General features: G+C 33.7%; 1 protein-coding gene across 4 annotated transcripts in view; it reads left to right on the top strand.

The window, feature by feature from the left end:
• Nucleotides 1–25,038, top strand: part of PCDH7 (protocadherin 7) — a 253,133-nt gene extending 228,095 nt beyond the window's left edge. For 3 of the 4 annotated variants that reach the window (XM_048943281.1, XM_048943280.1, XM_048943279.1), the window contains exon 3: nt 20,758–25,038. In XM_048943281.1, coding sequence (XP_048799238.1) covers nt 20,758–21,137 — 380 coding nt within the window. In that variant the 3' untranslated portion in view covers nt 21,138–25,038. The remainder of the gene's footprint in view (nt 1–20,757) is intronic. The other variant, XM_048943283.1, reaches the window with a different exon arrangement.
• Nucleotides 25,039–26,102: the final 1,064 nt, after the last annotated feature.

Raw genomic sequence — 26,102 nt, 5'->3', positions numbered from 1 at the left:
GGAGTATTTCAATTTTCAAGGAAATAGTTTGCAGCTTAAACCAAATTTATCAAGCCCATTCTGTAAGATTTTTCTGTTTCCTTGCCTGTATAAACCTTGCTCCCTAAGAATACAGTGAAATGGTAATTCTGTTTGCAGTGTTCTGAAAACAATGGCAACAATACGAAATGTTTACTGGATTCAGAAGGCTGTGGCAGGGTCATACCTTTGCAGGATGTATATTTATGTCTATTTTAAATGAGTCCTCTTTGTTCAATGATGGCCTACAAAGGCAGAGTGGAGAGACAGCCACGATGTAAATATAAAATAGAGTAACTTTAGGTTTTCCCAGAGGTTATGTTATAGGTGCAGACATTTGAAGGTGAGTAGATTAAAGACAAAATAGAAAAATATTAAGGCATTTGTTCAGCATGTTCAAACTGTGAGCAAGTCCTCATGGTTTGAGGGAAAGAAGGACAGAGGACAGAAAGAAAACTATCTACTCTTTGACACAGACCAGATGGGTTTGTCTGCAATTTTTGGGCTAGAAATAAAAATTTAAAAATATTAAAAACAAAAAATCAAAAATTAAAAATAATAAAAAGAAAAAATAATTAAATAGAAATCTATTATACTATTTCTGGAGATTTGTTATTTTTGTTTTGTTTTGTTTTACATTCATCTGTGTGCTCACCATTTCCTACTGATATTACATTTAAACAATAAAAAACTTATTTTATTCTATTGTGGGCAAATGGTGTAGCGGTAGCATTCGTTTGTCAAGTATATCTCACCAATTGCAGATACCGATCCATTTTATTTCATTTACAAACCTATATGTAAAAATATGTAACTGTGAATTCTGCCTTCCAAAGCATTTTAAGTAGCTACTTATTAAGGTTTAATTTGAGAGGCTCCTGTGCCTAATAAGGTTTCCATTTAGAATCTAAGCTTCGAGCTTTATAAAAGCTACGTGGTCTACATGTAAACACTTTGCAAATTGCATCTGAATAACAGGCAGGGACACACATTAGAAACTGCCAGAATTGTGTTTGTTGTGGCTGCCCTGCTAGCTGCTGCTTGAACAGCTGAAGTAGAAATATATTGATCGGCCAGTGCCAGCTGAAGCAAAAAATATGCCAACGTAGAGAAAAGTTAGAAATAAACACTAAAAATGAGTTTCTAGGATGTGTGTGTATGTGCTGGTAGGGAGGCAAGACAGCCATTTAATTTGTGATCATGAAAAAAATGTTTGCTTGTGATTTGATACAGAAATACAATTCAGAGTGTTGGACTGAGGATCTGCCGGATAATAATACTCTGCGTTGTGTTACAGAATCACAGATTCTGGTACATCATTGTAAATACAACATTGCTTGAAAGTTCATTGCATTTGGACAATGTAATGTGTTGCTAAAGCATTATACTGCAACACAGATTGCTTCATATGAGATAATAGCGCAGGAAGGTGCATGTGGTTGTGTAATTGTTTTATTTAGAAAATATCCACGGGAACAATCATCTGAGACTGCAACGTCTGGCATACTATCTGAAGAATATCTATGTAAATGACAAAAATTCTTAATGGCTATTTATGGATTGAAAACTTCTAGTAGCTTTTGCCCAACTGTTGAGTTTTGCTATTTGGTGGGAAACGGCATGTTTGCATTTACTTGATCTAAGCAGATTATGTTTTACTCAGATAAACTGAAAATAATCAAATATATGTTAATAATCACTAACAAATATTAGTGTGTTTTTTGGTAAAGTCTTAAGGAAATTAGAAGCAATAATAAAAAAGCCCTTAGATTCTGTTGGTTTTTAATTAAGTTTTTTATGGATCGATTTCTAAATAGGCTCATAACATGCCTTTCCTGAACAGAGATCTGGACATGGGATATTGATATTTGGATATGAGTATAGTAAAATTGTAATAGGGCTTTCAGGCTAAGCAGCAATCAAAGTGTCTTTCCCACTTGCTTTTCTGTTTTGTTTTTCCTTTGTTTTTTGTTGTTGTTGTTGTTGTTGTTGTTTGTTTTGCATTCAGTAGTAGAGAAAAACATTAGAAAGAGATATATGATTCTATTGTCTGTTTCACAAACTATTTAAGTAGCACGTCACACAATAAAAAAAAAAAGGCATAAAAACAGGGAAAAAAGCAATTAAAATTTGAAAGAAGAAATCAAGAAGATACTTGAAATGTTCTAAAGATCTTTTTTATTTTTATTTTTTTCTGGAAATGAAGCTGCACCTATCAGTTTAATCTTGTTTGAACTTATTGGTTAATTCAGGGAAATAAAGTACAGTTGATTCTTTTTCAGCTATGATAATTCTTTAGAAGAAAGAAAATCTTCATGAAGTAAAGATGACTATTAAGTAGGAAATGAGGATTCTTCAACATGTATACCTCTTTGATAATATAGGTTTTTCAGTTTTTTAAGTAATGGCAGAGCGAAGTTGTGATTTAAAATGCATTAGAAGATATCTGTTGGGTAAAATAGGCATCACAGATGTGGTAAAAATCTCTTAATGACAGCAGGAATTACATTTCCAAGCAGACACGAATGCTTATGACTCTATTACTCTTCTGTTACAAGAAGGGAAATGGAATGTGTACCTCCAATGACCTTGTAGGAGTAAGGGAAGGAAGAGTAAGGTAGTTAAAATAAAAGTTTACTAGGATTTATAATAAACTCAATAATGTTTGAGCTTAAAATATGTTTTCCAGAGATGCATTTTAATCTTGCTTCTAGGAGAAGAAAAATCTTCAACAAACACATTCAATAACTGTCTGGAAGATCGTAATGTTACCTTCTGGCCAGAGAAAGAGTCTAAGTGTTTTGTTGGTTTGTTTTTTTAAAAAATTATTATTATTACTATTAAATAAATACTGATATTGCAATCCTTGCAGGTAAATGAATTAGTGATGGTTATGGATGCTTAAATGTGCATCATGACTCTTGTTATTAAATTCTTCCTGACAAATACTTCTCTCTGAAGAGCTGAAGTCACAAAACTCTTAATGTAATTTATGTAGCTAACTAATGGGAAATATTCAATGAGTATCAGCTTAGTCAAACTGCTTCTGAAACTCTTGTAACTCTTATTCAACCATGAGACATTGATTAGCTTCAGAGACTAGGGATAAGCTAACAAAAGTAGAGAGTGATTGGAATAGGGGAGGAACTGCTTTCGAGCCTTTGTGACTAATGTAGAGCCTCCAGGGGCCTTCAAAATATCAGACATGGTTCGTGAAATAAAAAGTTGGCCAAACAAATGGCTACCGTTCATTGTAGTACTTCTAGATCACGATAATAAGTGAATGACTGCACTTATTTCCTCATAGCAATCACATCTTAGAATAATATGCAAGAGTTTCATTTCTGAAATTATGGAAACTAACTAATTCGAAATTCACGTAGAAACAGTGTCAATATTCCTGCTCAGGCTGACAGATGTCTAATCAGTTGTCATCTTATCTTTACTTTAAAAGACTTTATTGCAGGATATTGAATATTTTGTAAGGGCAGGTGATGGCTGTGGACTTAATGCTATTAATCTGTTGAGAGCAAGGTGGTAAAAAGCAAAGTTCTATGAGGGTCAAAGACTTTATTAATATACAGCTGAATTTAACCATCTCTTATTTTGATTTGTTACTGAAAGTGTCATACCAGTTAATTAATTTAAATAAGTACTTGATATTGAGCCCTAGAGAAATTGTTGATTGTTATTGTAGCTCCAAATGCAGTGTTTGCTTTAGAGTTTAATTAACAGCATTATGATTTATGTCATAGAAGAGCTTCAGGCCTTGCCATTTTCAAACAAAAAAAACTTAGCACTGCTTTTACAGTATTGGTGCCAGACAGAGCTTTTATGAGTAGTTCACACAGCCAAATAGAAGAAACCAAGAGTATTATTTGGCTCTGAAAGTGGGATTTAGACATATGTGCCTAGGAAACAGGTTCAGAAAGCTAATCTTTTAGTAGCTACCTTACTCTGATTTTATTTTGAGTCATCAATTTACCTATGAACCTAGGTTAAGATTCAGAATTACAAAATGATTTTGTCTAGAAATCCATGCTCCGTTAACATCCAGAAACAAGGAAAAAAGTGCCATTAAGTTCGGGATGCTCCTAGAACATATGAATTCAGCACATAGCTTAAAAGTAGAATAGAAACGCAGATGTTTTTATTCAAGTGCAGCCATTAGAAGTTGTTAAGTGCTGTACTGAACCTAAGCTGATTCACATCCAGAGCATTCATATTTTTCTGGTGAGATTCATCATCATCTCGATATCTGTGCACTGTGAAACCACTATTATCAGCTAACAGAAAGAGGGAGGAGACTCTTGACTATACCCTGTTAGGCATTCAGTTGACACAGATATCTGCCATCTGAAATCTGACCACAGACCCTTTTCTCACCTTTCAGAAGAAAGCTTACCATTCAACTAGAGGGTCAGAGTAAAAAAAAGGTTGGTATTAAAATCTCTTTTCTGGGATACAAATTCTGTACTGAGATTAAGCTAAACCTACACATATTTTGCCTGAGCAGTTTCTATTTTAGTAGTCTTTACTGATAATTTGTATATCAGAATATTTTCATGATAGAACTATGATTTGTTTCAAATCTGGAATGATAAAATCAAAATCAGAATCAGTACTGAAGATCATGGCAAATAGTATAATTAAAAAGGTAATACTAATGCAAACTAATGCAAACTAATGTCACAAATTTCTTATTCCATAAGATATATGGATACAGCTTTAAAAATATGATATATAAGTTCTACTTAAAATTGGCATGCATAGAAGAGCTCAGAAGGCATGTACTTTTAGAACAAATTAAATATTTCCAATAATGTCTCTCTGACTTTTCACAGACAAATAAGCAAGTCTGAAAAGGTCTGCTTTTGTTTGAAACTGCTCTACTCTATATTTAAACATTTCCACACAAGCTCTTCTCTGTGTGGGGGGAAAAAAAAAAAAAAAAAAAAAAAGAAAAGAATAGTTCTTTTCACTTCTTTGATCTCTGATCAATGTATTCATTTTTATAATAGGGGAAATTCAAAATATGCGTTTTAGTGAAATCGTACTTGGTCAGTGAAATAATTTTTTAAATTAAATTTGTGCAGTTACTGATAGTAAATAATTCATTTGGGAAGTTAGTGTGAAGGGCTGTTTTCAAATTAGTCTCTACTCAGGTCAAGTTTATGTGTGTGTCTGTTACAAGCTACAAGATGTTAACATGTTCTGCATATCAAAATGTATGAGGTAGAATCCTTATGATGTTTCAATTGTTTCAATTCTCTTTAGAAAAATTTTTGTTGTTGTTTAATGGAGAACAGAATGGCAGTGCAAATACTTTGCTGTTTTGGATACCTGATAGATTTTCATGAAATAAGCTGACGTATAGTTATTATTAAAAATTCTCTTTTTAAACCAGATATACAGGACTATGTGGACTTAGGTTGTTTAGCATTTCATTTGATGAAAAACAGAATATTAAGCATGAAAGAGGTAATTATACTTTTTGAAATAACTGGCTTACTGTCTAGGAGAGCTATTCAAAGCATAATTAAATTACGTTATAATTGCGTATCTCCTCTTAAGTTAAATTTGATTACCTCTAAACTTTTATTTTCTTTATCACTTCTTTAAAAATGCCCTTCTGATATCCATCAGTCCTGTTCCAACAGCAAGTAGATATATATAACTTGCTGTTTGTATTCTTAACAGGATGGAATATAGTATACGTAAGCTAAAAAAAAAAATATAGCAGATATTTGTTTTCTTGAAAACTGATTTTGCTTACAGATTATAGACTGAGTTATTTGCAGTATTACTCCCTGATAAAGGGATTATTTTGCATTTGTATTACAGCCATCCTTTTGAACCCTGTATTAAAATCAACAAATAAATCACTACAATTTCAAAACTCAGTTTTGTGAATAAAACTAGAATTTATTTTGCTTCATCAGACTAGGTTTCTGGATTAGTGAGTTTTTAGGGATTTAGCCCCTTGGCTCCAGAGTTAGACTCGTATTTATTGATATTTGTATTGATATAATTTTCATAAATTAGTGCACCTTGTTTTCTTAATAATCATTTGCTTATATTTTTATTTGATAGAATTGTTTCAGTCTTGAAGTGCAGATCAAGAGATGACAAAATCATCCCATTTTTCAAAGTCATAATTTATTAAATCACTAAGTAATAAACTGAAGACATTTTTTAAATAGTGAAAACAAGTGCTACTGAGTGTGAGACAGAATTCAAAGATCAGAAAATGCATCTTCCCAACTCTTTAACATCCTTTAGTTCTCGACTGTTTATTCGAGCAACCTGAAACAGCCTCTCCTCTATGAAATAAATTATGCTGTCTCACTGTAGTCTCTACAAAATTTTCTTTCTCTGCATCACCTATAATTCTGGTGTTTTGGAGGCAGGAACACAGTTTTCCCTCTGAGATAAACATACTTCTCTCAACTAAGCAAGTGTAGTTGCACTTAAGAAAGGAGAACTCTTCCTCTAAAGAGTTCCACTTGACCTATTGTTCACCAGCCAGAAGAGCACACATACTGAGCAGCTTTATACTGTTGAACTGAATATATATTATATGGTATTCATATAGCAAACTAGAAACAAGCACTTATATTTTCTATTATGGTGTTTCATTGTCTCTGTCTTTGTAATGTTAATGGCATAGATGCAGTAAAATATAGTAACAATTTTGATATAATCTTTAATTTACTTGTGTGAGGAAGATCTCTTATCTTTTTCAACACAGAAATTATCTGTGATTTAGGTAGACTGTTGGTGTCAATGCCTTGCCAAAGGAGAATTGCATAAATCTTAATATCCTTTATTATATGTAACATGTAAAACACATAAATCTCAAGGGATGTAATCTTGCTTTCATGTTCAATTGAAATTGTCAGATGCTGTCTTTGCAACAGACCTAGATCACAGAGAACATTCATTTCAGATTTCTGACATGCCATTATCTTTATTATTTTGAACTTCTTATTGATTGCAAATCCTAATTCAGATTAAACCAGCTGCGTGAACACAAATATTATAAACTAACTAGAAGAATTATTATTTTGTTATTCCAGAAGAAGATATAATTATTTTCAAACAGTTTTGGCTAGAAGCAAGGCATTTAGTTTTGAACAATCTGTAAAACATATTAAATTCATGGAATCACCTGGAGACAGACATAGATATTATAATCTCTTGAAATTTAGTTGGTACAACATCTCTACAGTGACTTTTAAACGTGTGGTTTTATGATGTGATATCACTCATAAAAGTGGAGAAACATGTTTCTTTAATCTTTTTTGGATGGATTGACCATCTTTTTTTCATAAGAAGCAAATCAAATATATGCAGCTATTCTAGTAAATGACTTTGATGCAGATTTATACATTTACTTAGAGATTTAGTTTTGAAATAGAAGAGTTTTGCAAATCTTTATTATCCTTTGACAATTATTTGGCCAATAGTTGCACTTGTCTAATGTTATCTGTAGAGAAAGAGGGATATGTGTGCTTGAGACAATAAATCTGAGGGTGAGGAAAAACATTTATAGTAAGTACTGAACTGTGTCAAAAATGAGATAACAGATTTTATCTGGGAATGATTGACATGAGAATTAAAAGTGTAGAAAATATGATAAAAATTCAGCCTATTAAGTCTGATTCCTTAAAGTAAAATAAAGGAGACGTGTCTTTCACAGACATTTTTTGAAGCACAGAAATTGTTTAAAGGGCATCCTAATTTAGCCAGTTCACAAAGCTATCTGTGATGGCAGGAAAAGATTTTTTTCTTGAAATGCATGCTCTCTCTCCCAGTAGCCATTCAGAGACTTTTGTCTATTTATATTCATTATTGTTGCTGTAAGAACAGTGCTGTTTTTCATTATTTCATTGGCATGAGAAGCCCTGATTCAGTTTTGCTGTCAATTTTGACCTCTTGTATCCTTTCTACTTTCACTGATGAAAAGCATTAGTAAACAGAGAAAACCTCATAAAATACTTTTGCAGCTGCACAAAATCAGTTGTGCATCAGTTGTAATAAAACTCAGGACACAGGCATTTATACTTCATATCTATGTAGGATACAGCATGCACTGAGACTTTGTTCTGCTGTTTATTGCAATCCCACATATTTAGTCAGTTTTCACATACCTGATAAGAAAGGGATTTAAGAATATGCATAAATCTTAAAAAAAAGTCTAACAAAAATTAGAATCTTCAAAATACCTTCACGCAAAAAGAAGAGTGAAATTGATGTTAATTTTAATGTTGATAAGTATTTTGTGTTAAAATGTTCTGAGGAACATTAATTGTTCCAGTTCCTTTCTTACCACTATAATTCAAATGTAAACAGATAATTTTTAGTTTTACCTAGTCAGTCACTCATTTGTGATTTAAAATAGAGTAAATCTGTGTGTGGCAATATGGGCTATGAGTCCAATTAAATTAACTAACTTTAATAAACTATTCATGAGTATTCACCACTGTGGACTGCAAGTTTATTCACTATGTTTAATGGATCAAAATCAGAGGTACTATTTTTACCAAGGGACATCAAATATGACCATCAACACTCTTCTCACTCCTAGACCAAGAAATAACTAGATATGATTCCTAGTTTCTGGTAGGACTTCAGGAAGATTCCATTCTTTTTAATAATTCTCCTGAAATTATTATTGCATAAATCTACAAACAGTGGTTGTTCAGGGGCCTGATATTTGGACACAGTTTTTTTCATCTTGAAACTTACTTAAAATTTGACCTAAGTAAAAGCCATTTAAACTATCTAATGGTCAATGTGTCACATGAAAAAATTAGTAGTACTCTACTGAACAGTGCTTTACATTCACAAGAACCACAGTCTCAACTGACATCTCTTTTATAATCTTGGAAAGAAATCGGAGATACAAAACACTGTGCAGGGAACCTTATTTTTCCTGAATATTTTCCTTTTTGGGAAACTATATTCTAAATGACCGAGAAGGAATATTCCTGGGCAGAATATGCAATGTGTGATCTAATATGTTTGTACTCCCCATTGTGATGGCAATAGAAAGCAGTTTCATAAAAGAAAAACAGTACATTTGTTAAAAAATTGTTTTAAATAATCACCAAAGCCTCCAGTTTACTTCCTCGTTTACGTATTTGTCTATCAAGTTAGATAAGAACTGCAGACTGTGTAATATTCCTGTCTGATTCAGTCTGACAAATATCTTTTCATCCTTTAATTTTTTTGTGCTCTGCCCACTTCCTGTATTTGACACTTTAATTACTAGATTGCCATGTTTTGTTCAAATTTTCAGAGTAACCATTACTGGTTACTCTGGCCACTGCAGCTGATACTGAATAGATTAGCAGAAAGGAGACCATAGATTTATACTGAACATAATCAAGAAGATTGCATTATTTTCTGGTACTGTAATCAAGATATACATATAATACCCTAATCTCTTCGATAAGCTATGAAGCAGTAGTCCAAAATATACATAATGTGTTTCCTCAGAAATCTGGAGATGTCACAAATTGAGGAATAACAATATTTTGTGAGACTTAAACTTATTTAATTTTAAGAATGAATGCATATACCAGCATTTAGGTTAAGTGAAAACTTACTAATTTTAATGTTGTGTTGGACAATGCAAAAGAGAAATTGCAATACTAAATGCTCTCAAACCAAGAGAATGGATTAATTAAAGAGTGCTTCCAGTAGAGACACTCCTGACAGAAATGATTCCTTCTCTACTTTGTGGCTAGGAAGTATCTCACGTTTTGGGGGAATATCTCAAAGGATCTGTAGGGGAATAGAGTTCAACTGTCTAGTCAAGGGTTAAGGAATTCTGAAGAAAATCTTAACTAGTATCTGGTGAAGCAACCAAAAACTTAGCAAGTTCATCTAAGGAATGAGTGAGTTCTTGGCTAATACACTGATTTAAATACTACAGTTCACCAAGACTCAATTCCACTTCTAAGTTAAAAATTTTACTTCACCTCCTCTAGCTGATGAATTAAATTCTGTAGATTACTCAAGGTCAAAGCAAGGGTTCATATGCACTACAGGCTTCATTATATTCCCACTCCCACTAGAAGGATTGATTGAGATTGCTGTTTCTCAGAGCTCTAGGCCTACATTTGCAAGTAAAACTTGATTTTTTTCTTCCCTGTTTTTTGTTTCAGTCAGACCTTTTCTATCCATTAGCTAAATAATCCAAATAAAAATGCATGTTATGCTTTTCCATTCTATAGTGAAATAAAGTGATACTTCTCTCTAATTTTTTTTTTAGCATCGCTATAATGCAAGTGTATGATTACAGTCCATCTACCGTACATGCATAAGGGGAATTAGTGCTGTGCTTAATTACTAATGGACTATAACCCAGATTAATCTGTCATAAGTGTGTAACCATTCTGAGCTGATGTTTGTAATTAATTCACTAGCAGTAATCTGCACACACAGCTCAAAAATCAATAAAAAATTAATGAAAATAAATCCCTTTGAGCAGGACATAAATCATATTGAGAGATTCATTATCTTTCTCTATTTGTCTCTCTATGTTTTGAGGTGTGAATATTTTTCCACATGCTTGCTATTAAGAAAGAAAGAGGGAAGAAAAGCTGCTCCCTCTCCCCTGCATCATCAGTGAGAAAAATTAGGACTTACGAAAAATATGAATTAATCAGTATTTATAAAAAAAAAAATTTCAGTCTTACTAAGGTGGGCATTATTTAGGAATGGATTTTACCCCTTCTTAGTTAAAAAACGTGAGTTACAGAATAATTGATATAAACATCAGAACGACACTGGCTCAGACCACTGAGATGCAATAAATGCTATGACTCAGTAACTAGTTAATCAGTAAAATATTTCATTTTTATGTGAAAGGCAAAAACATTACCATTTTCACCTAAATTGTATGACTTTGTACTGTGCTTTAGGAAGATTAGTTTAAGGAAGATAAAGCAGTACATGTTATGAAATTTATTTCATTTCTTCTTCATTTCTTTAGACAAAAAGAAAAATGTGCATTAATATAAGTCTATTTTTATTTCTATTTTTAGCATTCATGCGGATGATGCATCTTTGATCTCTGCTAAAGTACTGAAAATACATTCTTTGTACTTTTCAATTCAATTGAATTTGGTTTGGTATCTTAGCTATTTTTAATATTATTGCTTAAAATTACAAATTTGTTTATTTTTAAGAGAAATATGTATGGTATAAACAGATAAGTGAATATTTTTTTTCCATTGTGTGGGATAAGGTTCCGTTATTATGACATAAAAGCCTAAATAGAGCTTCCTCTGGCAGATGTTTTCTTCATTTTACAACACAACTTCTTTTTGATGGTTGCTAAAAAGACAAGTAATCACAAGATATTTGTTTCTGCTTCATGCTGAGCTCTACATTATTTAGAGAATCATTTGCATGCAGAGCATTGAGAATTTTAAGTTCCCCCTCCTCGCTTTAGAAAATAATGCAATATAAATTAAAAGAGCTTTAGCTTTAACTTTGAGGGTCTGTGACTTACAAAAAAAGGAGTAATTCAATTTTTTATGAAAGAAGTCACTAATATTTAACATATGATATTATATAATGTTTTGCTCTGTATGTGCAGGAATTAAATAGGACTCAGAATATAGTAATGTATTGCTATAGGAAGCAGAACTGTATAAATTCAGGAATACAGTGGTCTTATTAAGACAATCAGTTCAAGTAAGTACCTTGTGCAGAACCGTATAAGACAAAAGGAACTCATTGAAAGTTATGAAAGTGTGAAAACATTGTATTCAAGCAAAACTTCATTTCAGTTTGAATTCTTGTCCACGGTCATAACGGATTTAGTTTTGTCTTTTTTTCCTCTCATTTGTTATGATAAATAGTTATGCAGCCATGAGTGAGGATGTATATGTGTGTTTCTTTTCAATTACTCAAGCTTTTAACCTATATATTCGTCTTTCAGTACAGATGCTGAGTATTCTCTGAGATAGCTGTGAAATATCCTTGAGATACAATAGTATTCAACATCTTTTGAGGTTTTTGAATGGATAAAATGTATTTGTTGTTACCCTCTACAAACAGTAGTAACTCCCAAATGAAGTTTCCTTATGGATGGGCATAAATTCCGGTGAAATGAAAAATCATGTAACCTTCCTTATCTCTCTTGTAGCAAAACCACTACAGGTTTTCCCGACCTGGTGTCCATTCCTAATAAAGAAAATGAAGTATAAAATAATACCAAGAAATAAAATGAAGTGGTGGCATATTATAAATGCTTAGATAAGGTAATAATGGCTGCTAGATAGGTACTCTTCCCTCCAAGCTCCTGCGGTCCCATCATTTCGGTATGATTATCAAGGAAATTATGTTGACTGTTGAGTGCTGATCAGACTTTTCTTGAGTCATCTTTAGAAGAGCTGACATTCTAATTGCTCTGTGAATTGTTTCAGCTCAAAGTTTGTTAAACACTGACATGTTTTACTGAAAAAAAATAAAGGTATGTAATTTGACATGGTGGCAGATTAATACTTCGGCATCAGATTGGCAGAACAATTAGACAGTTTACAAGTGTTCTACATCTTAATGTCTGTGCTACTTCAAGAAGCCATGCAAAATCCTACTTTTCTGAAAGATACATTGCCATTTCAATGATAGCAATAAGTCAGGCTAATAAAGACTTAAAGGGATTATGAGGCTTGCAACAATTACATGTAAATCAAGAAAATTAAAATCTAGGGAATTTAAGTTCAGAATGGTGTATTTTGTATACATAAGCTTGTACTTCTTAACTCTCATTCATTATACATATGCTATTGGTCTTCTGAAACAAAAGGAAATAACAAAGCCACAACTGTAAGATAAAAACAAATTAAATGAGAGAAGACAATGAGTTTCTAGTATGCTTTCTTTTGTTTTACCATGTTATCAAGTAATGAAATTAGTATTTCTCTAGAATTCATTATTTTGAATTTGATTTCCATTACTGTATGCAACCTACATTATGATTCTATACTGACAACCAGTTGATTAATATGACTTTGGCCTGTAACAGAACAACTTGGGTTTTTTTGTAAAATCTTATAAGAAGAAAATGATCTTGAAATTTTCTGCTTTAGAGAGTCTCATTAAACCATTTTCAGGTTTAATGGGTGTCAGAACATTATTGGTTTTGATTTTTCTTTTTGCTAACATTACTAACTTCGTTACTAACTTTTTCATTCTGTATTCATTCACTTAACTCATATGTTAAATGGTAATTTGTTTTATTCATTTCATTCATCTAAAATGTTGAGGAGAAACTACTATGGAGGTTGAGACCAAAGTAGATAAGTGGTAGTAATCACATTAACAGAACTGCAGTGCTGAAGGGAGCATTTAGAGGTCATTTTGTGTATTCATCCTTTCCCAAGGTAGGATTAGCTGATTAGGACTTTATGCTACCCTTGGGAGAAGTTTGTCTAGCCATTCTTAAAGCTCTCCCAATGGTGGAAAGTCTGTAACCTTCCATCATTATATTTATCCTCAAAGGTTTTTCATTTATTTATTTAAATATTATTTCCAACCTGATTTGTCACACAAAATAGATTTTTCCCAGTCTTACTTTACTATATATGTCTTTTTGGTACATGAGAAGTGCTGTTTTCTCCTTAAAGCACATTCTTACTCTGGCTAATTTTCTCTCATTCATTTAGAAGGAAGAATACAAATGTTAAATAATCAGTTACTTGTCTTATAGTAATGCTTTATTTATTTATTTATTTATTTAAATTTGTTTCAGTGATAAAGGACAAAGAATTTCACATTTGTTTTGAAAATTCACCTATGCTCACTTAAAATCAGCAAAATACTTGGACTTTCGGAATGCTACTGCATTGAGTCTTGCTGGTCTTGGAACTGTTTACAGAATACTTAGGGTATAAGATGCACACCACATTTCAAGTAAAGGACTTTAAATTCTCATTTTCATTCCGCGATCCTTTTTCCTTACGTATCAAAAGAATAAAAAGGTTCAGAATTCACTTTGTATCCTATCATCGTACCTCCTCTCACTGTGTTACTCATTCAGTTAATATACATTTAAACCTTTCTGGACTCTGAAATATTTCTTGAGGACTGAAAAGCATTTCAGAATTCTGCATAATATAGATGAAATTATTTTGTCCAAAAGCAATTAATATATTAATTACTTCAGTGCAATTGGCATGTTTCAAACAGTGGATCTACGTTTGACTTTATTCTGGAGGACTGTTCAGAGATAGTATGCGCTGTCTCTGCAGCGCATGATAATGCCACATTCAGACTGACAGCAGTCCAAGCCTTGGGGCACTAAATGCTTCTTGAGATATGTTCAATTGCTGTTTAACTGCATTTAGCCTAAGGTGCAGAGAAAGAAGTCGTTGATGCCTTCAAACACGTTTAAGTGTTTTAATAGTGTCTTGCCTTGTCAGAATTTACCACAGCACTAACAGAGAGCAGTTCCTGAATTACTGCAATTAGGAGGCAGGAATTTCAAAGAGCCAGTACTGCAGTAGCTCTCTGTAGTTCAGTGCTTTTTTCTCCTTAAAACATGAATTCCTTCAATGTGCACCTTCTCTTCTGCATCATTGTTCTCTGATCATGTAATCTGTACTAGTGATGGTTTAAGAGCTCTATTGTTGCTCCAATCATGCATCTCATAAAACAAATAGCTATTTAACATAAAAGCTATGAAATGTAAATTCATAAATGAACTCCTGTTTAATTATAATAGCTTTAAAATAGCTTTTAATTATGAAAGCTTTAAAATAGCTTTGGTGGTGTTCCACTTGAATTTTTTGTGTGGCACTCTGAATGTAATGTATTTGTGTACGTAGCCTAGGAATATGTGGGGTAAAGACTGACACATCCAAACTACAATGTCTGTTCTTTATAGTCAGTAGCTATTCCTTTTTTCACCGTAGATTCAAACTGAACAGGTATTCTTCATAGACCTTCAATAACTGGAAACATGCAGGGGAGTAGCAGCAAAAATCTGTGTGCAGCCATTGATTTGTAATAGATACAATTCAGCACACTATCTAACAGTGACTCTTCAGATCACATGGACCAAACTGTGTGGTTTTAAAGTACTTCAATACTACTGTACAATTATGTAACCTTTCCAGTGATGTACTCCAGAAAAAGTCTACAACTAGGAACACTTTCTTGGTGCTTAGTTAGGGTCTTGGGAATGTTAGGATTTTGTAGATGGATAGGGAGTGACTACTGCTCTGAAGAGATTTATATCTCCAGGGTCAGTAAATGGAACAGAACTTTAGACTACTTGGGTCGTACATTGGTGCCATAGCCAGTGTGAGTGTACAACTGACTAATTCTGCAGTATGTGTATTGTCGTGGTTTTGTGTTTTTTGGTTTTCAGTATTCTACATCATAACATCATGTAGTGCACTGAGAGTTAAAGTGTTAGTGCTCCAATTCCAGGTACCTGTCCCTATACATTGCGGAAGTCATGGGATCTGGCTGCTCCAGGTGGGGCGGTCTTACTGCCTTGCAATAGGTGCTGGAGGGTGCTTTCCTACCTGTAACAAGCTTTTCACGTTTGACCCAGTCTCAGGAAGTCTCTCTCTCTCCTATTCTATTTGATTTATTAGTCTCAATTTCAATTAGATTGTATTATATTGTGTTATCTTGCATTCTGATATTATAGTTAGTAAAATAAGTTTTCCTCTACAGATCGTTGCCCAGCCCCCATCTCCCTATCCCTTTTCCCTTTTCCTTCTCATTTTCTGGGGCAGGAGGGGGAAGGAAGGGGCAGGGACCTACTGCCCCCCTGTCATTGGCATAGGTTGATCTAGTATACATTAAATCACATAATTTATAACATTCTCATTGACTACTGTATTCATAATACTTTGTCCTTGTTCACATACATTGACCTTCTTCGGTATGGAATGGAAAGAGAGAAAACAATAGGAAATTGTTTGGGTGGAGTACTTTAGTTGTTAGTTTTTTGGAATTAAACTGTCAATGATCATTGTGTTTCCCGTTTCAGCACTGCCGTGCTAGATGCCTTCAATTTATTTTTTTTTCTTTTATAACAAGCAATCCTTCCAGTCCTTAAGCAACAGCCAGGTACAATCAATAGAAACATGATCATACATATAAATAATCCCTTTCATTTACATGCTTTCATACAGAGCTTTATGGAAAATTTTTCAGAAATTAGCAATTGATTTTTGAAGAGCTGTTGAATCAATAGTAAATTTTATTTTATTTTTAAATGATAATTATCATCTAACACTGCAAATTTTTTGGTGCAATCTTATGTGAGATGCAATAAGGAAGTAAATTTTGGCCCTCCTCCGCTGTGGGACCCTGTAATCAATGTTCTCCATTCTTTTAAAGCTGAACAGATACAAATGAAATTTGTATCTGTATACTCACTTTCAAAGGTAACTTTTTCTGTAGAGTGTTTAAATTTGAATATTCTATGTAAAACTGTTAAAAGCTAAATTCAAAATCTGTAAATGTATATACGATGAGAAATACCATCCTTTCAGGTTTATTTTCTATAAAATTTCTTAATAACTGGCATTTAAACTATGAATTTGAATCTGTTTCAAGATAAATAACTGTTTTAGAAATGTGTTATTCTCTTCTTTGCTGATTTGCCAACTCTGATAACAAGTTCTTTGCTGTATCTTATTCTGTTAGATTTGCCAGCTAGCAGGGTGATTGCTACTGAAGTGTCTATCTTTTAAAATGATGAGTACTTAAAAATCACATTATTTAGAGATATGTTCAGATGCAACTTATTCTAGAGGAGAAAACTTTTTTTTCCTCTCAGACTCAGAGATTGCTCACAACCCTGGTTAGATAATATGAAAACAGACACTAAAGGTCACTAGTCTGCAAAAGGTCAATCTGTTCAGAGATTTAGTAAAAGTACATTTAATTACTTTGTAGTTAAAGCGGTGCAGTGTTTTATTCGTAATGAAGGTTAAATCTCTATCTACTGAAGTGCATAAGAGGTACCCTGGTCTTCATCTGACTAGTTGAGGCATTTCTAATAGTTTAGTCATGAAAGCAAAGACAGAAATGACAGAAAATATTTACTTCTACCCCACACTTCACCACCAAATGTTGAAGTTATATCCATCTTTTAAACAGAAGAGCAGACAAGTTTCATTAGCATGTTAGATTAAATGTGTGCTATCCTGAATTAAGCTCTTAAAACAGTGGACTAGAAGACTACATTAACTGTATGTGCCAAATGCTAATTGAAGGTTTTGTTAGAGGAAAATGTATCTCACAGGATTCAGTAGTCCACAGGAGGCAAGGCTGCTGCAGCTTAATGTCTGCAGGTTCAACAAGTAGCAAAGCTGAGGATGTGTTCCCAGCAGGCATGTGCACAGAGCATTGTATGCCACGTACAGACACAGATAGACACACAGAGCAACTCTAAAACACATGGGACTAATGGACTTATCCTACTCCTCTCTCTTGCTGGACAGCATAGGAGATCAGTAGTGAGTAGGAGTGTGTACATGTGTAAATAATGCATCCATATATATTACACGTATATACACACATTCACTATAAAGATTCACTGTATTCAATCTGGAGAAGAGAAGGCTCCATGGACACTTTATAGCAACCTTTCAGTTTCAAAAGGGGGCCTATAATAAAGAAGGGGGTATACTTTTTTTGCAAGGTCTTGTAGTAGAACAAGGAAAAATGGTTTCAAAATAAAAGACAGGAGGTTTAGGCTGGGTATATGAAAAAAATTTGTTACAGCAAGGCATTAGAATAGGTTGCACAGAGAGGTGGTAGTTGACCTGATATTCAAGGTCAGGCTGGATGGGGCTCTGAGCAACTTGATCTAACTGTAGGCTGTTACTGGGAAGCTGGACTAGATGGCTTTTAGAGGTGCCTTCCAACTCAAACAATTCTATGATGCTCTGATTCTATATATAATATACTGTAAATATAAGTATATATGCTATATATATATCCAACTTTATATATATGTATTTAAATTCGGATTATATACATTTATATATTCTGGGATTATATGTGTATATATATATTTCTGCTTCTTCCTCCTTCCCTCAACTCCTTTTTCCACCTTTGATCCTTCCCGTAAATATTCCGTAATGAAGTCCCATACAATCCCCAATTGCTTTTCTCCTGCATCCCATATTGTGTCCTAAATCCCATGACAGCAATCCTTCCTAGACTGAAAGGTGATCAGGATATCAGCTGCTGATGACTCATGGCCATTGGCTTCATTCCCAGACAACAGGGCAGATGGCTCTGCTGGAACAGCCCTGGGAGGGGCCCTGACAAAGTGGTTGTTCCTCAGGAGTCCTTGATTTGGATTCCCATCTGCCACTGCACATCCCTGTGCTTCACTGAGCCTAGACAGTGGCCCCTGTTATGAATCTGGGAATATTCTGGGAGAGTATTTGTTTTCCTCCTCCTTCCAGTTTGTCTGAGGTCCTTTGTAGGTATGCAGATTAGCTTTATCTGAAAAAATAACAGGGTGAATGAGCCACATGCTGACTTACAGGTTATTGCTTGATGAAGCAGTGCATTGCACTGTAAAGCTGAATTTCACAAGATGTTTCATGCTTCACTTTACAGTAAAGGATTCTGCATTTGTCCAGAAGTAAATATGGGATACAGTACAATGCAAGATGGTAAACTTTCATGTGTATGATTCAATAGTGTGGGGTGGATTTTTAGCAACCCGAGTGTTGCTGGTTTAAGGCCTATTTGCCTTTAAAAAAGTAACCTTCAAATATTGTGAGACGTTACCAGTTTCAAGCTCAACAAACAAACAAAAAAGTAACAGCAACATTTTTCAATTAACACACGCTCATGTTTTAAATAAAGGTCAAACAATTGTCTTATGAAGTGTTTGTTTATATTCTTCCAGAGCAATAACTTAATAGTGGTTGCAAGCATAATGTTTAATGGCTATTGTTCAGAAATAAAGTGTTAGTTGAAGACCTTATAGAGGTTTAGGTGGAAAATTGTTTTGCTTTCTCTTAGAAAGATCAGAAGAGTTTTCTTGTTTAAAAATCAAAGCACATTAGATATAGCTTAGCAGTTAATTATGCATTTTACCTTTAAGGCGTGACAGAATAGTATTAGATTTAGCAGACTGAATTCAGTGATGCATTGAAATATGAAATATTGCACAGTATTCATCGTGCTCTAGAAATATTGTCAACTCTTCATAAAAAATAATAGGCCTTTTTTTTTTTTTTTTTTTTTACAATTTTGCAACAAATTTTTAAATAAAGAAATAGCTAAATTCATGAATGAATTAGGAAGAGTTGAATGTAAATCCAACTTCCAAGAGCTGTTGGAGATTTATCAGGATTAAATCTGTAGATGCTGAAATGAAACATGACTTCTCTACTAGCATCTAATGTAAATATTTTAAATCAAATGAAAGGGAAAGGATTTTTTTTTTTTTGAAATAAACCTCGGGAATATCTTTTTTTCTTTTTCTATAAACTAGGAATTTATACGATTGTCATACTTGGAATTGTCAATGTTTCAGAGGGCTACTTGGCAGCAAAAATCAAAGAAAAAAATAAGCAAGCTTCAAGGAATAAAATTAAGATTCAATATACTTTTGGTCGAATTACAGTTCCCACAAATTTGGGTGGGGTATTGCGAAGATAAAAAGTGGCTGCCTTCCATATGAAGTTCCTTATTATTTATTTCTATAAAGCTCCTTACTCCTTTTTGACTTTTTTTTTTTTAATATAAAAGAAACCTAGAAGTTGCAGCATATAAGTTTTAATATATGAAAGTCATATAAAATACACTGTAAAATTAAATTTACCTTTTGATTTTTCTTCTTTGTTAACTTTATTCATCTTGTTACTTTGTAGGCAACTTTACTTATATCTCATAAATCATAAAGTAAGGTAAAGTGAAGAACAGAAAAAATTTCAGCATCCTATCCAGTCCTCAAAATAAGTCCACTGCAGATGCAGTGATCTAGAACAGGACACCTTTTAACACAGCACATCACATGAAAAATATCAGTGTACTTTTTCAGGCAGCATTCAGATTCTCCCTACCTCTCTACATTGCATACACAGCACATATAACAGCATTACCTGTATATGTTGGATTACACTTATTACCAACCACAGTTTCTTTGTATGCTCCTACTAATCACTGACTGTAGCACTCATCCTGTGTCCTAACAATAAATACCATGTTGTGAGAAATACATCCTGAGATTTACCTTGTGCTAAAATTGAGTCTTATTGTCAATAGCAGATCTGCTCACATGCCAAAAGTTAAGAATGTTCATAAGAGTTTGCAGGTTCTGGAGCTTTATTCTACTTTCATGCAAGTTACATAAAAATCAAAGAAAGCTATTTTTAATAATCGCAAAGAAGTTGGCAGCACAGAATTAAGTGCTTGGTTGACTCTCCTAGACAGCAAAAATCAATCAGTAACTAATGCCAAATTTGACTTTGCTTTTGAGATTGATTGACAAACATAGGAACTGAGTTAATATTTTTACTTTTCAGTTCTTAATATTCAAGTTAAACTACCGATATTCTTTTGGCGTATGGGCACATGCAGTATAAAAGAAGATATTGCTAAGGAACTTGTTACAACATTCTTATTAAGGCTTTTAAAAATAACTTTTTTAGATTTAAGGATTCTCAGTTTCACTGGAAGACATTGCAGTATTCATTTGTAAAGGCAATTCTATTTTACTTTCAGATTCAAGGCCTCTGCCAGATGTAGCCCTGACAGGGAAGTGTACCCGAGAATGTGATGAATATGGCCACTCGGACTCCTGCTGGATGCCAGTTCGCACTTCTCCTGAAAGAAAGCAGAAGAGCCAGCCAAAACTCTCAACTTTCATGCCTGTTGATGAACGGGGCAGTCAGGAAAAGCTGGCCAATGGAGAAGCTTCCCTCATGGGTGATCGCAACAGAAACCTCCTTAACAAAAAGTTGACCTCATCCTATGAGACCTTCAGCGCCGCTAGTTTCAGCAAGAAAGAAGAAGGCAATCCAGAAGATATCCCCCTTACACAGACAGGGGAATATAAGCCATCTCCTGTCAATACTCTAACTAGAAGAGAAGTTTACCTGTAAGCTAAAAAGCAGCAACAAATTTCTTTCATGTTGTGAGCAAGAAAAGGGGCAAAAGTCTTAAAAGCAAAACAATTTTAATAAAAATATGAAACAAAAAGAGGAGGCCACCAAAGAGACATAAGCTCTGCTTGCCACTTCTGCCTCCATAGCAGGCATTTAATTATATGGTCTGCCTGACTATACTGTACAATGTAGAAAATGTTGTTACTTGCATGTCAAATCCCCCCTCACCAATTTTTATTTTCCTAAATCTATGGTTGCAAACTCCTCCCATAGTAATGAGCTTGATTAAAAAGGACACAACATGTTGTTTCTCCTCTGCAGAAGCATGAGTTAAGCCACTCATTTTTTCGATGGTCATCTGGCTTGTTGAGGATAACAGGTCAGGGAAAATGTATTCAAAGCATATCATCTAAATATTGCTGATCCCCACCAGGGACAATCCTTCAGAAACCATACAGATATAAAGATAAATATAAAGGAATAATTATTAATAGGCACTTTGTGAAGACCACAGCTTTAATATTCTCACCTCTCATCTGACGCAGGATGCGACAGAGACACGTTCAGCTTGAGACTGCCGTCCAAAACATGGCAAACTTTCTTATGAATCATGAACTCTGGTTCTGTTTTATCCATAGAACAAATGTGTTCTAGCTGTGTCTCTTTCTCTCCTTCTCTCTCGTTCTCTGTAATGATTACTTCAATGTAAACACAATTAGTAACACATATACAGTAGCATAGTAATGATAAACTCTTGAAATCATTTTTTTGGACAAGACTAACATTTAACTGGGAAGATAGTAATAACAAAAAGGCCAAAGATCACACTATGGATCAGGGGAACTGCTAAGTATTGGGGCTTGGCATAGAAAACTAATATACTCATGCACATGTACTCATAACACACCTTCAGTTACATTTGCACAGCAGCACGTTCTACAAGCCCAGATGACAATATTTTTTCCAGTGCGGTTCAGTTGAATGCCTAAAGGAAATGATGTGGGTTTTTCTTTTTTTTGTGATGACATGATATGTTGCAGCAGATGTTTCATATATGATACTGCCAATTCCAGGGAATTTCTGAAGTCAAAATTAAAAAATAGTAGTATTGCTAGAAGGCTGTGTTAGTGAGAATGCTTGGTAGGATGAAGGTGGGCAGTGTGGTGATACAATGACAAGAGAATATTACAACTCAAATATAAAGCCTTCTTTTCAGAGTACAAGGAGTGATTGCTGAGTCTTTTGTCATTGGTGTTGCAGATTGATTTGTATCAAACATGTAAGGTTTTCTTGAAACACTAGTGCATTAAAGCCAAGTGAAGTGCAATGCTAAACAGTGTCAAGACTCAGAACATTTAGGGTAGGTATTAAATAAACGGTGTGATATGATACTCACCTAGGGGGTCAAGATGAGTCAAAACAAATCCAAACTGTCTACAATATGCAAGAGCTCTGGGCTATAATGATTCTCATAATGAGCACTTCAGGAAAGGAAGAGGAAATGAAACAGGTTTTTGTGCAATAAAAGCTACAAAATGTGCAGAACTTTAGCCAGTTTCTCTCTAGCTCATGCTGCAGTAATAATGACAAACAGCGCAGACATTCAGATGAAAGTGACAACTGAAGGACACAGCTGGAGAAGGGGAGAAGCGTTATAATCCCTGGCTGTTTCACCTGGCATTAAAGCATGGTTAGATGGCTCTCTAGATACTATAGTCATAATGTAGCTTTGGGTAGTTTTTTAAAAATAACCGTAAACAGCCTATAGTAGAGTTTGCTAAATCAATACAACTCATCACATTTATCTTTTGAATTCACTTGTCCATATAGTCGGTGATGCTGTTTCTGGCTGTTCCATTCTCTTCTCTTAAGTTTACTTTCTTCATGTAACATTAGTTTGTGTATAGCAGTAATGATGAATGGGCACATTTTAGAAAGAAAATCAAAGATTAATAATGATTGAACATTCTTATGTTTAATTATTTAAGTAATATGAAGACATGCAAACCAGTACTTTGTTATGAGACTGCATAGAGCAGTTACTGCTTTGTATAATCTGTAAGTATCTGTTTAAAAATGCTTCTAAAATGCTTATGTAATGTATACACATTTTTCTTGCACGTTTCAACAGAATACACAATTGCATAACAAATGCTGAACAGAATTTCTTTTGATAAATTTTTATTTAAAGTTACACACAAAAAAGAAATAGGTAGCTTGGTTCAATATATTGTTAAACCCTTTGTCTACAATGCTAATAATACAGGTCATAGAAGACCTTCAGATTAAATGGATCAGCAGTCACTCACTGATTTTCGCACCACATTAAGACAGTCATTAAATACTTTACCTGTGAGCATCTCCTTAGAACTAAAATGGGTGTGAAAGAATTTTTTTAAATACTGTAAGTATTCACAACAATTCTAGTAGAACTAGCCACTATTAACATGCTGATTACTCTTCTGACCTGGCATGACACACAAATATACTTTGTGTTTGTATTTCTCTTTTTATTTTAAATATGTTAAATCTGGTACCACTCCATAAATAGAGTGCTTTTGTATAAAAATAAATAAACTATAAAAAATAATTAGGGTGAATGCAAAATATGCAACTGTGCCTTTTATACCTGTTATTATGGTAGAGTGGTATTTGGGTTTGGACACTGAGAGATAAGGGGCTATTCCCAACCTTTTTGAACCTGTATATTTACCTGTTTATTTTCTGAGAAATTATAAATAATATATTTAAAAACAAGTCTTTTGCCAAACTCAGTTAATGGACCAGTCTTAAGCATTATTAACACAATGCTGTGGTTTCAATATGTCTTGAAGGTTGTTTTGTTTGTTCATTCTTTGTTGTTGTTTTTCTAATTAATCTTTGTGGGGGGTTTGGGATTGTCTTCATTTGGTTTTTAATTCTGCAGCTTGGAGAACAATGATCAGTCTATACTATAGTTGTTTGGCAAGGTGTCACCAGTTCATGTTGCCAGGAAAACTGACAATTTTTTTTTCAATTGCTTTTAGCTGCCATCACATTTCAGTTGTACAGTATAGAAATCAACATTTTATTTCTTTCCATGGTAAACTCGAATAAGCTTTGCATGTGTTTTATGTTAGGGCACCTTTATAGATTGATGCATTAATATATAACTTTATATGTATTAGAAAATTCAATAGCTTTGGTCTAAAATCTACTGCTCATTTTGGATCTCAGATCCAGTATGTTTATTCAATATGATTTCTGACTGGCCTGCTGCCTGAGTTTCAGGAAAAAAAGGTAAACATTATTTTTATGTGGGGGAAGAATTTAAATGGGATTCAGATGATTGACTGAAAGGCTACCCTAGGAAGTTGTCAAGTAGGAAAGCAAAGAGTAGAGTTGAAGACTTGCCATAAGCACAGCTATCACCAAAAGCTTGTAAGAACTTAAACAATGAAATATTTTTCCTTTTCTTTCATTGGTGATAAATGTACAGTGTTTCCTTAAGGAATGAAGCAGATGAAATAGCAATAGAAATGAAATTCCATCAGTTAAGTATTACTGACTGAAAAGCAAGAAAGAAGACAATATGTACCAGCTACCTGGGGTATGCTTTCAGACAACTTCTTCCTAAATTTTAAAGCACTTGCATTCAGTGTGGTACGATCTGTTTGTAATATTAATCATTGACTATTGTTCTGCAACTTGGATGTTGATAGTGAAGCAGAGAACAATTTATCATTGTTTATTATGAATCACTATGCACGCAACTATGCTAAACATGGCAAAATGTATTAAACGCTAGTCCACCTCTATTTATGAAATATTTACATAATTTAATTTGTTTTTGTACAGTTTTATGTAAATAAATTGCTTGTCATTTTTGTCTCTGCAAATTAAAATATAACATGATCAACTGGTTGCCCATTTGCCACTGTACTTTCTGTGACAGACTCTTCCATTTTTACTGGATTAAAATATGCAATCTTGCATATTTAACGTATATTTTGCCTGGCAAGGATGAAGACACTCTTGTAACTGGCCACTTCTTTAGCAGCTGATGTATCTGAATTTACAGAGTGAAACTCAGTAGAGACTATTCACACTAAGCACTGCATACAGCTACTTTCAGAAATAAGGTACTTGTAATGACTGCAGTTGCTTCCCATTACTGCTCAGAATAGCTTCTTCTTGAGTCATGGTGAAAGCATTAATATGGAGAATAGTAACGTTTGAGTAAAAACTCAGCTATTTCCATTATGGAATAACAATTTTCCAGTGATCAGAAAGGTTGTTATTTTTTTCCCTTAGAAGTTTAGAACTCTTAATTCCTAAAGTGTCAGTGAAGCATCTATAATGAAAAGAGCAAAATAATTAACACTGTTTAAAAGCAAAATGGGAAATGAAAAACTACAGATCTTTTTAGATGTGAGTCAAATCATCCATCTGAGCATAACAACAGACTGAGAACAAACTATCCTCACGAAGGAACATCTGAGAAGCGGAGTTTATCTCTTCGCTTTCTGCTTGTGAAGAGCAGACACTGCCTTCTTTGTTTAACATAAAGCAGGTTCCAAAAAAGCCATTTAGTTGGAATTTGCATCAGTTGTGATATGTGCAAAATATCCTGGGAGGGGAGGAAAGAAAAATTAAAACTTTTGTTCCCCTTATTGGTGCAACTGTTTTGTACTAAATACGGTACTGTTATAGAGACTTTGCAAATTATTGTATAGAATTCCCCACTGACAAACACAAAATGCTGTTTCTAGCTATTTACATTAGTTGCAGATTAGGCTTTGATTTGTTGCAAATAAACATGGTGTGGCCAGAACATCTTTTTTACTTCTATTTTTTTTTTTTTTCCTTTTAAATAAGCTTGACATTGCAAATTTTTTTCTCTGACTATGCTTTCAGTTAACATTGTCTGGTCTTCTGTAATGAATGTGTCAAGAAAGATTCCTCTTCCCATAAGCAGAAATC

The sequence above is a fragment of the Lagopus muta genome, chromosome 4 (assembly GCF_023343835.1).
Source record: "Lagopus muta isolate bLagMut1 chromosome 4, bLagMut1 primary, whole genome shotgun sequence".
NCBI classification, from domain to species: domain Eukaryota; kingdom Metazoa; phylum Chordata; class Aves; order Galliformes; family Phasianidae; genus Lagopus; species Lagopus muta.
The sequence above is the reverse complement of the archived record's forward strand: the minus strand, read 5'-3'. Positions and strand labels throughout refer to the sequence as shown.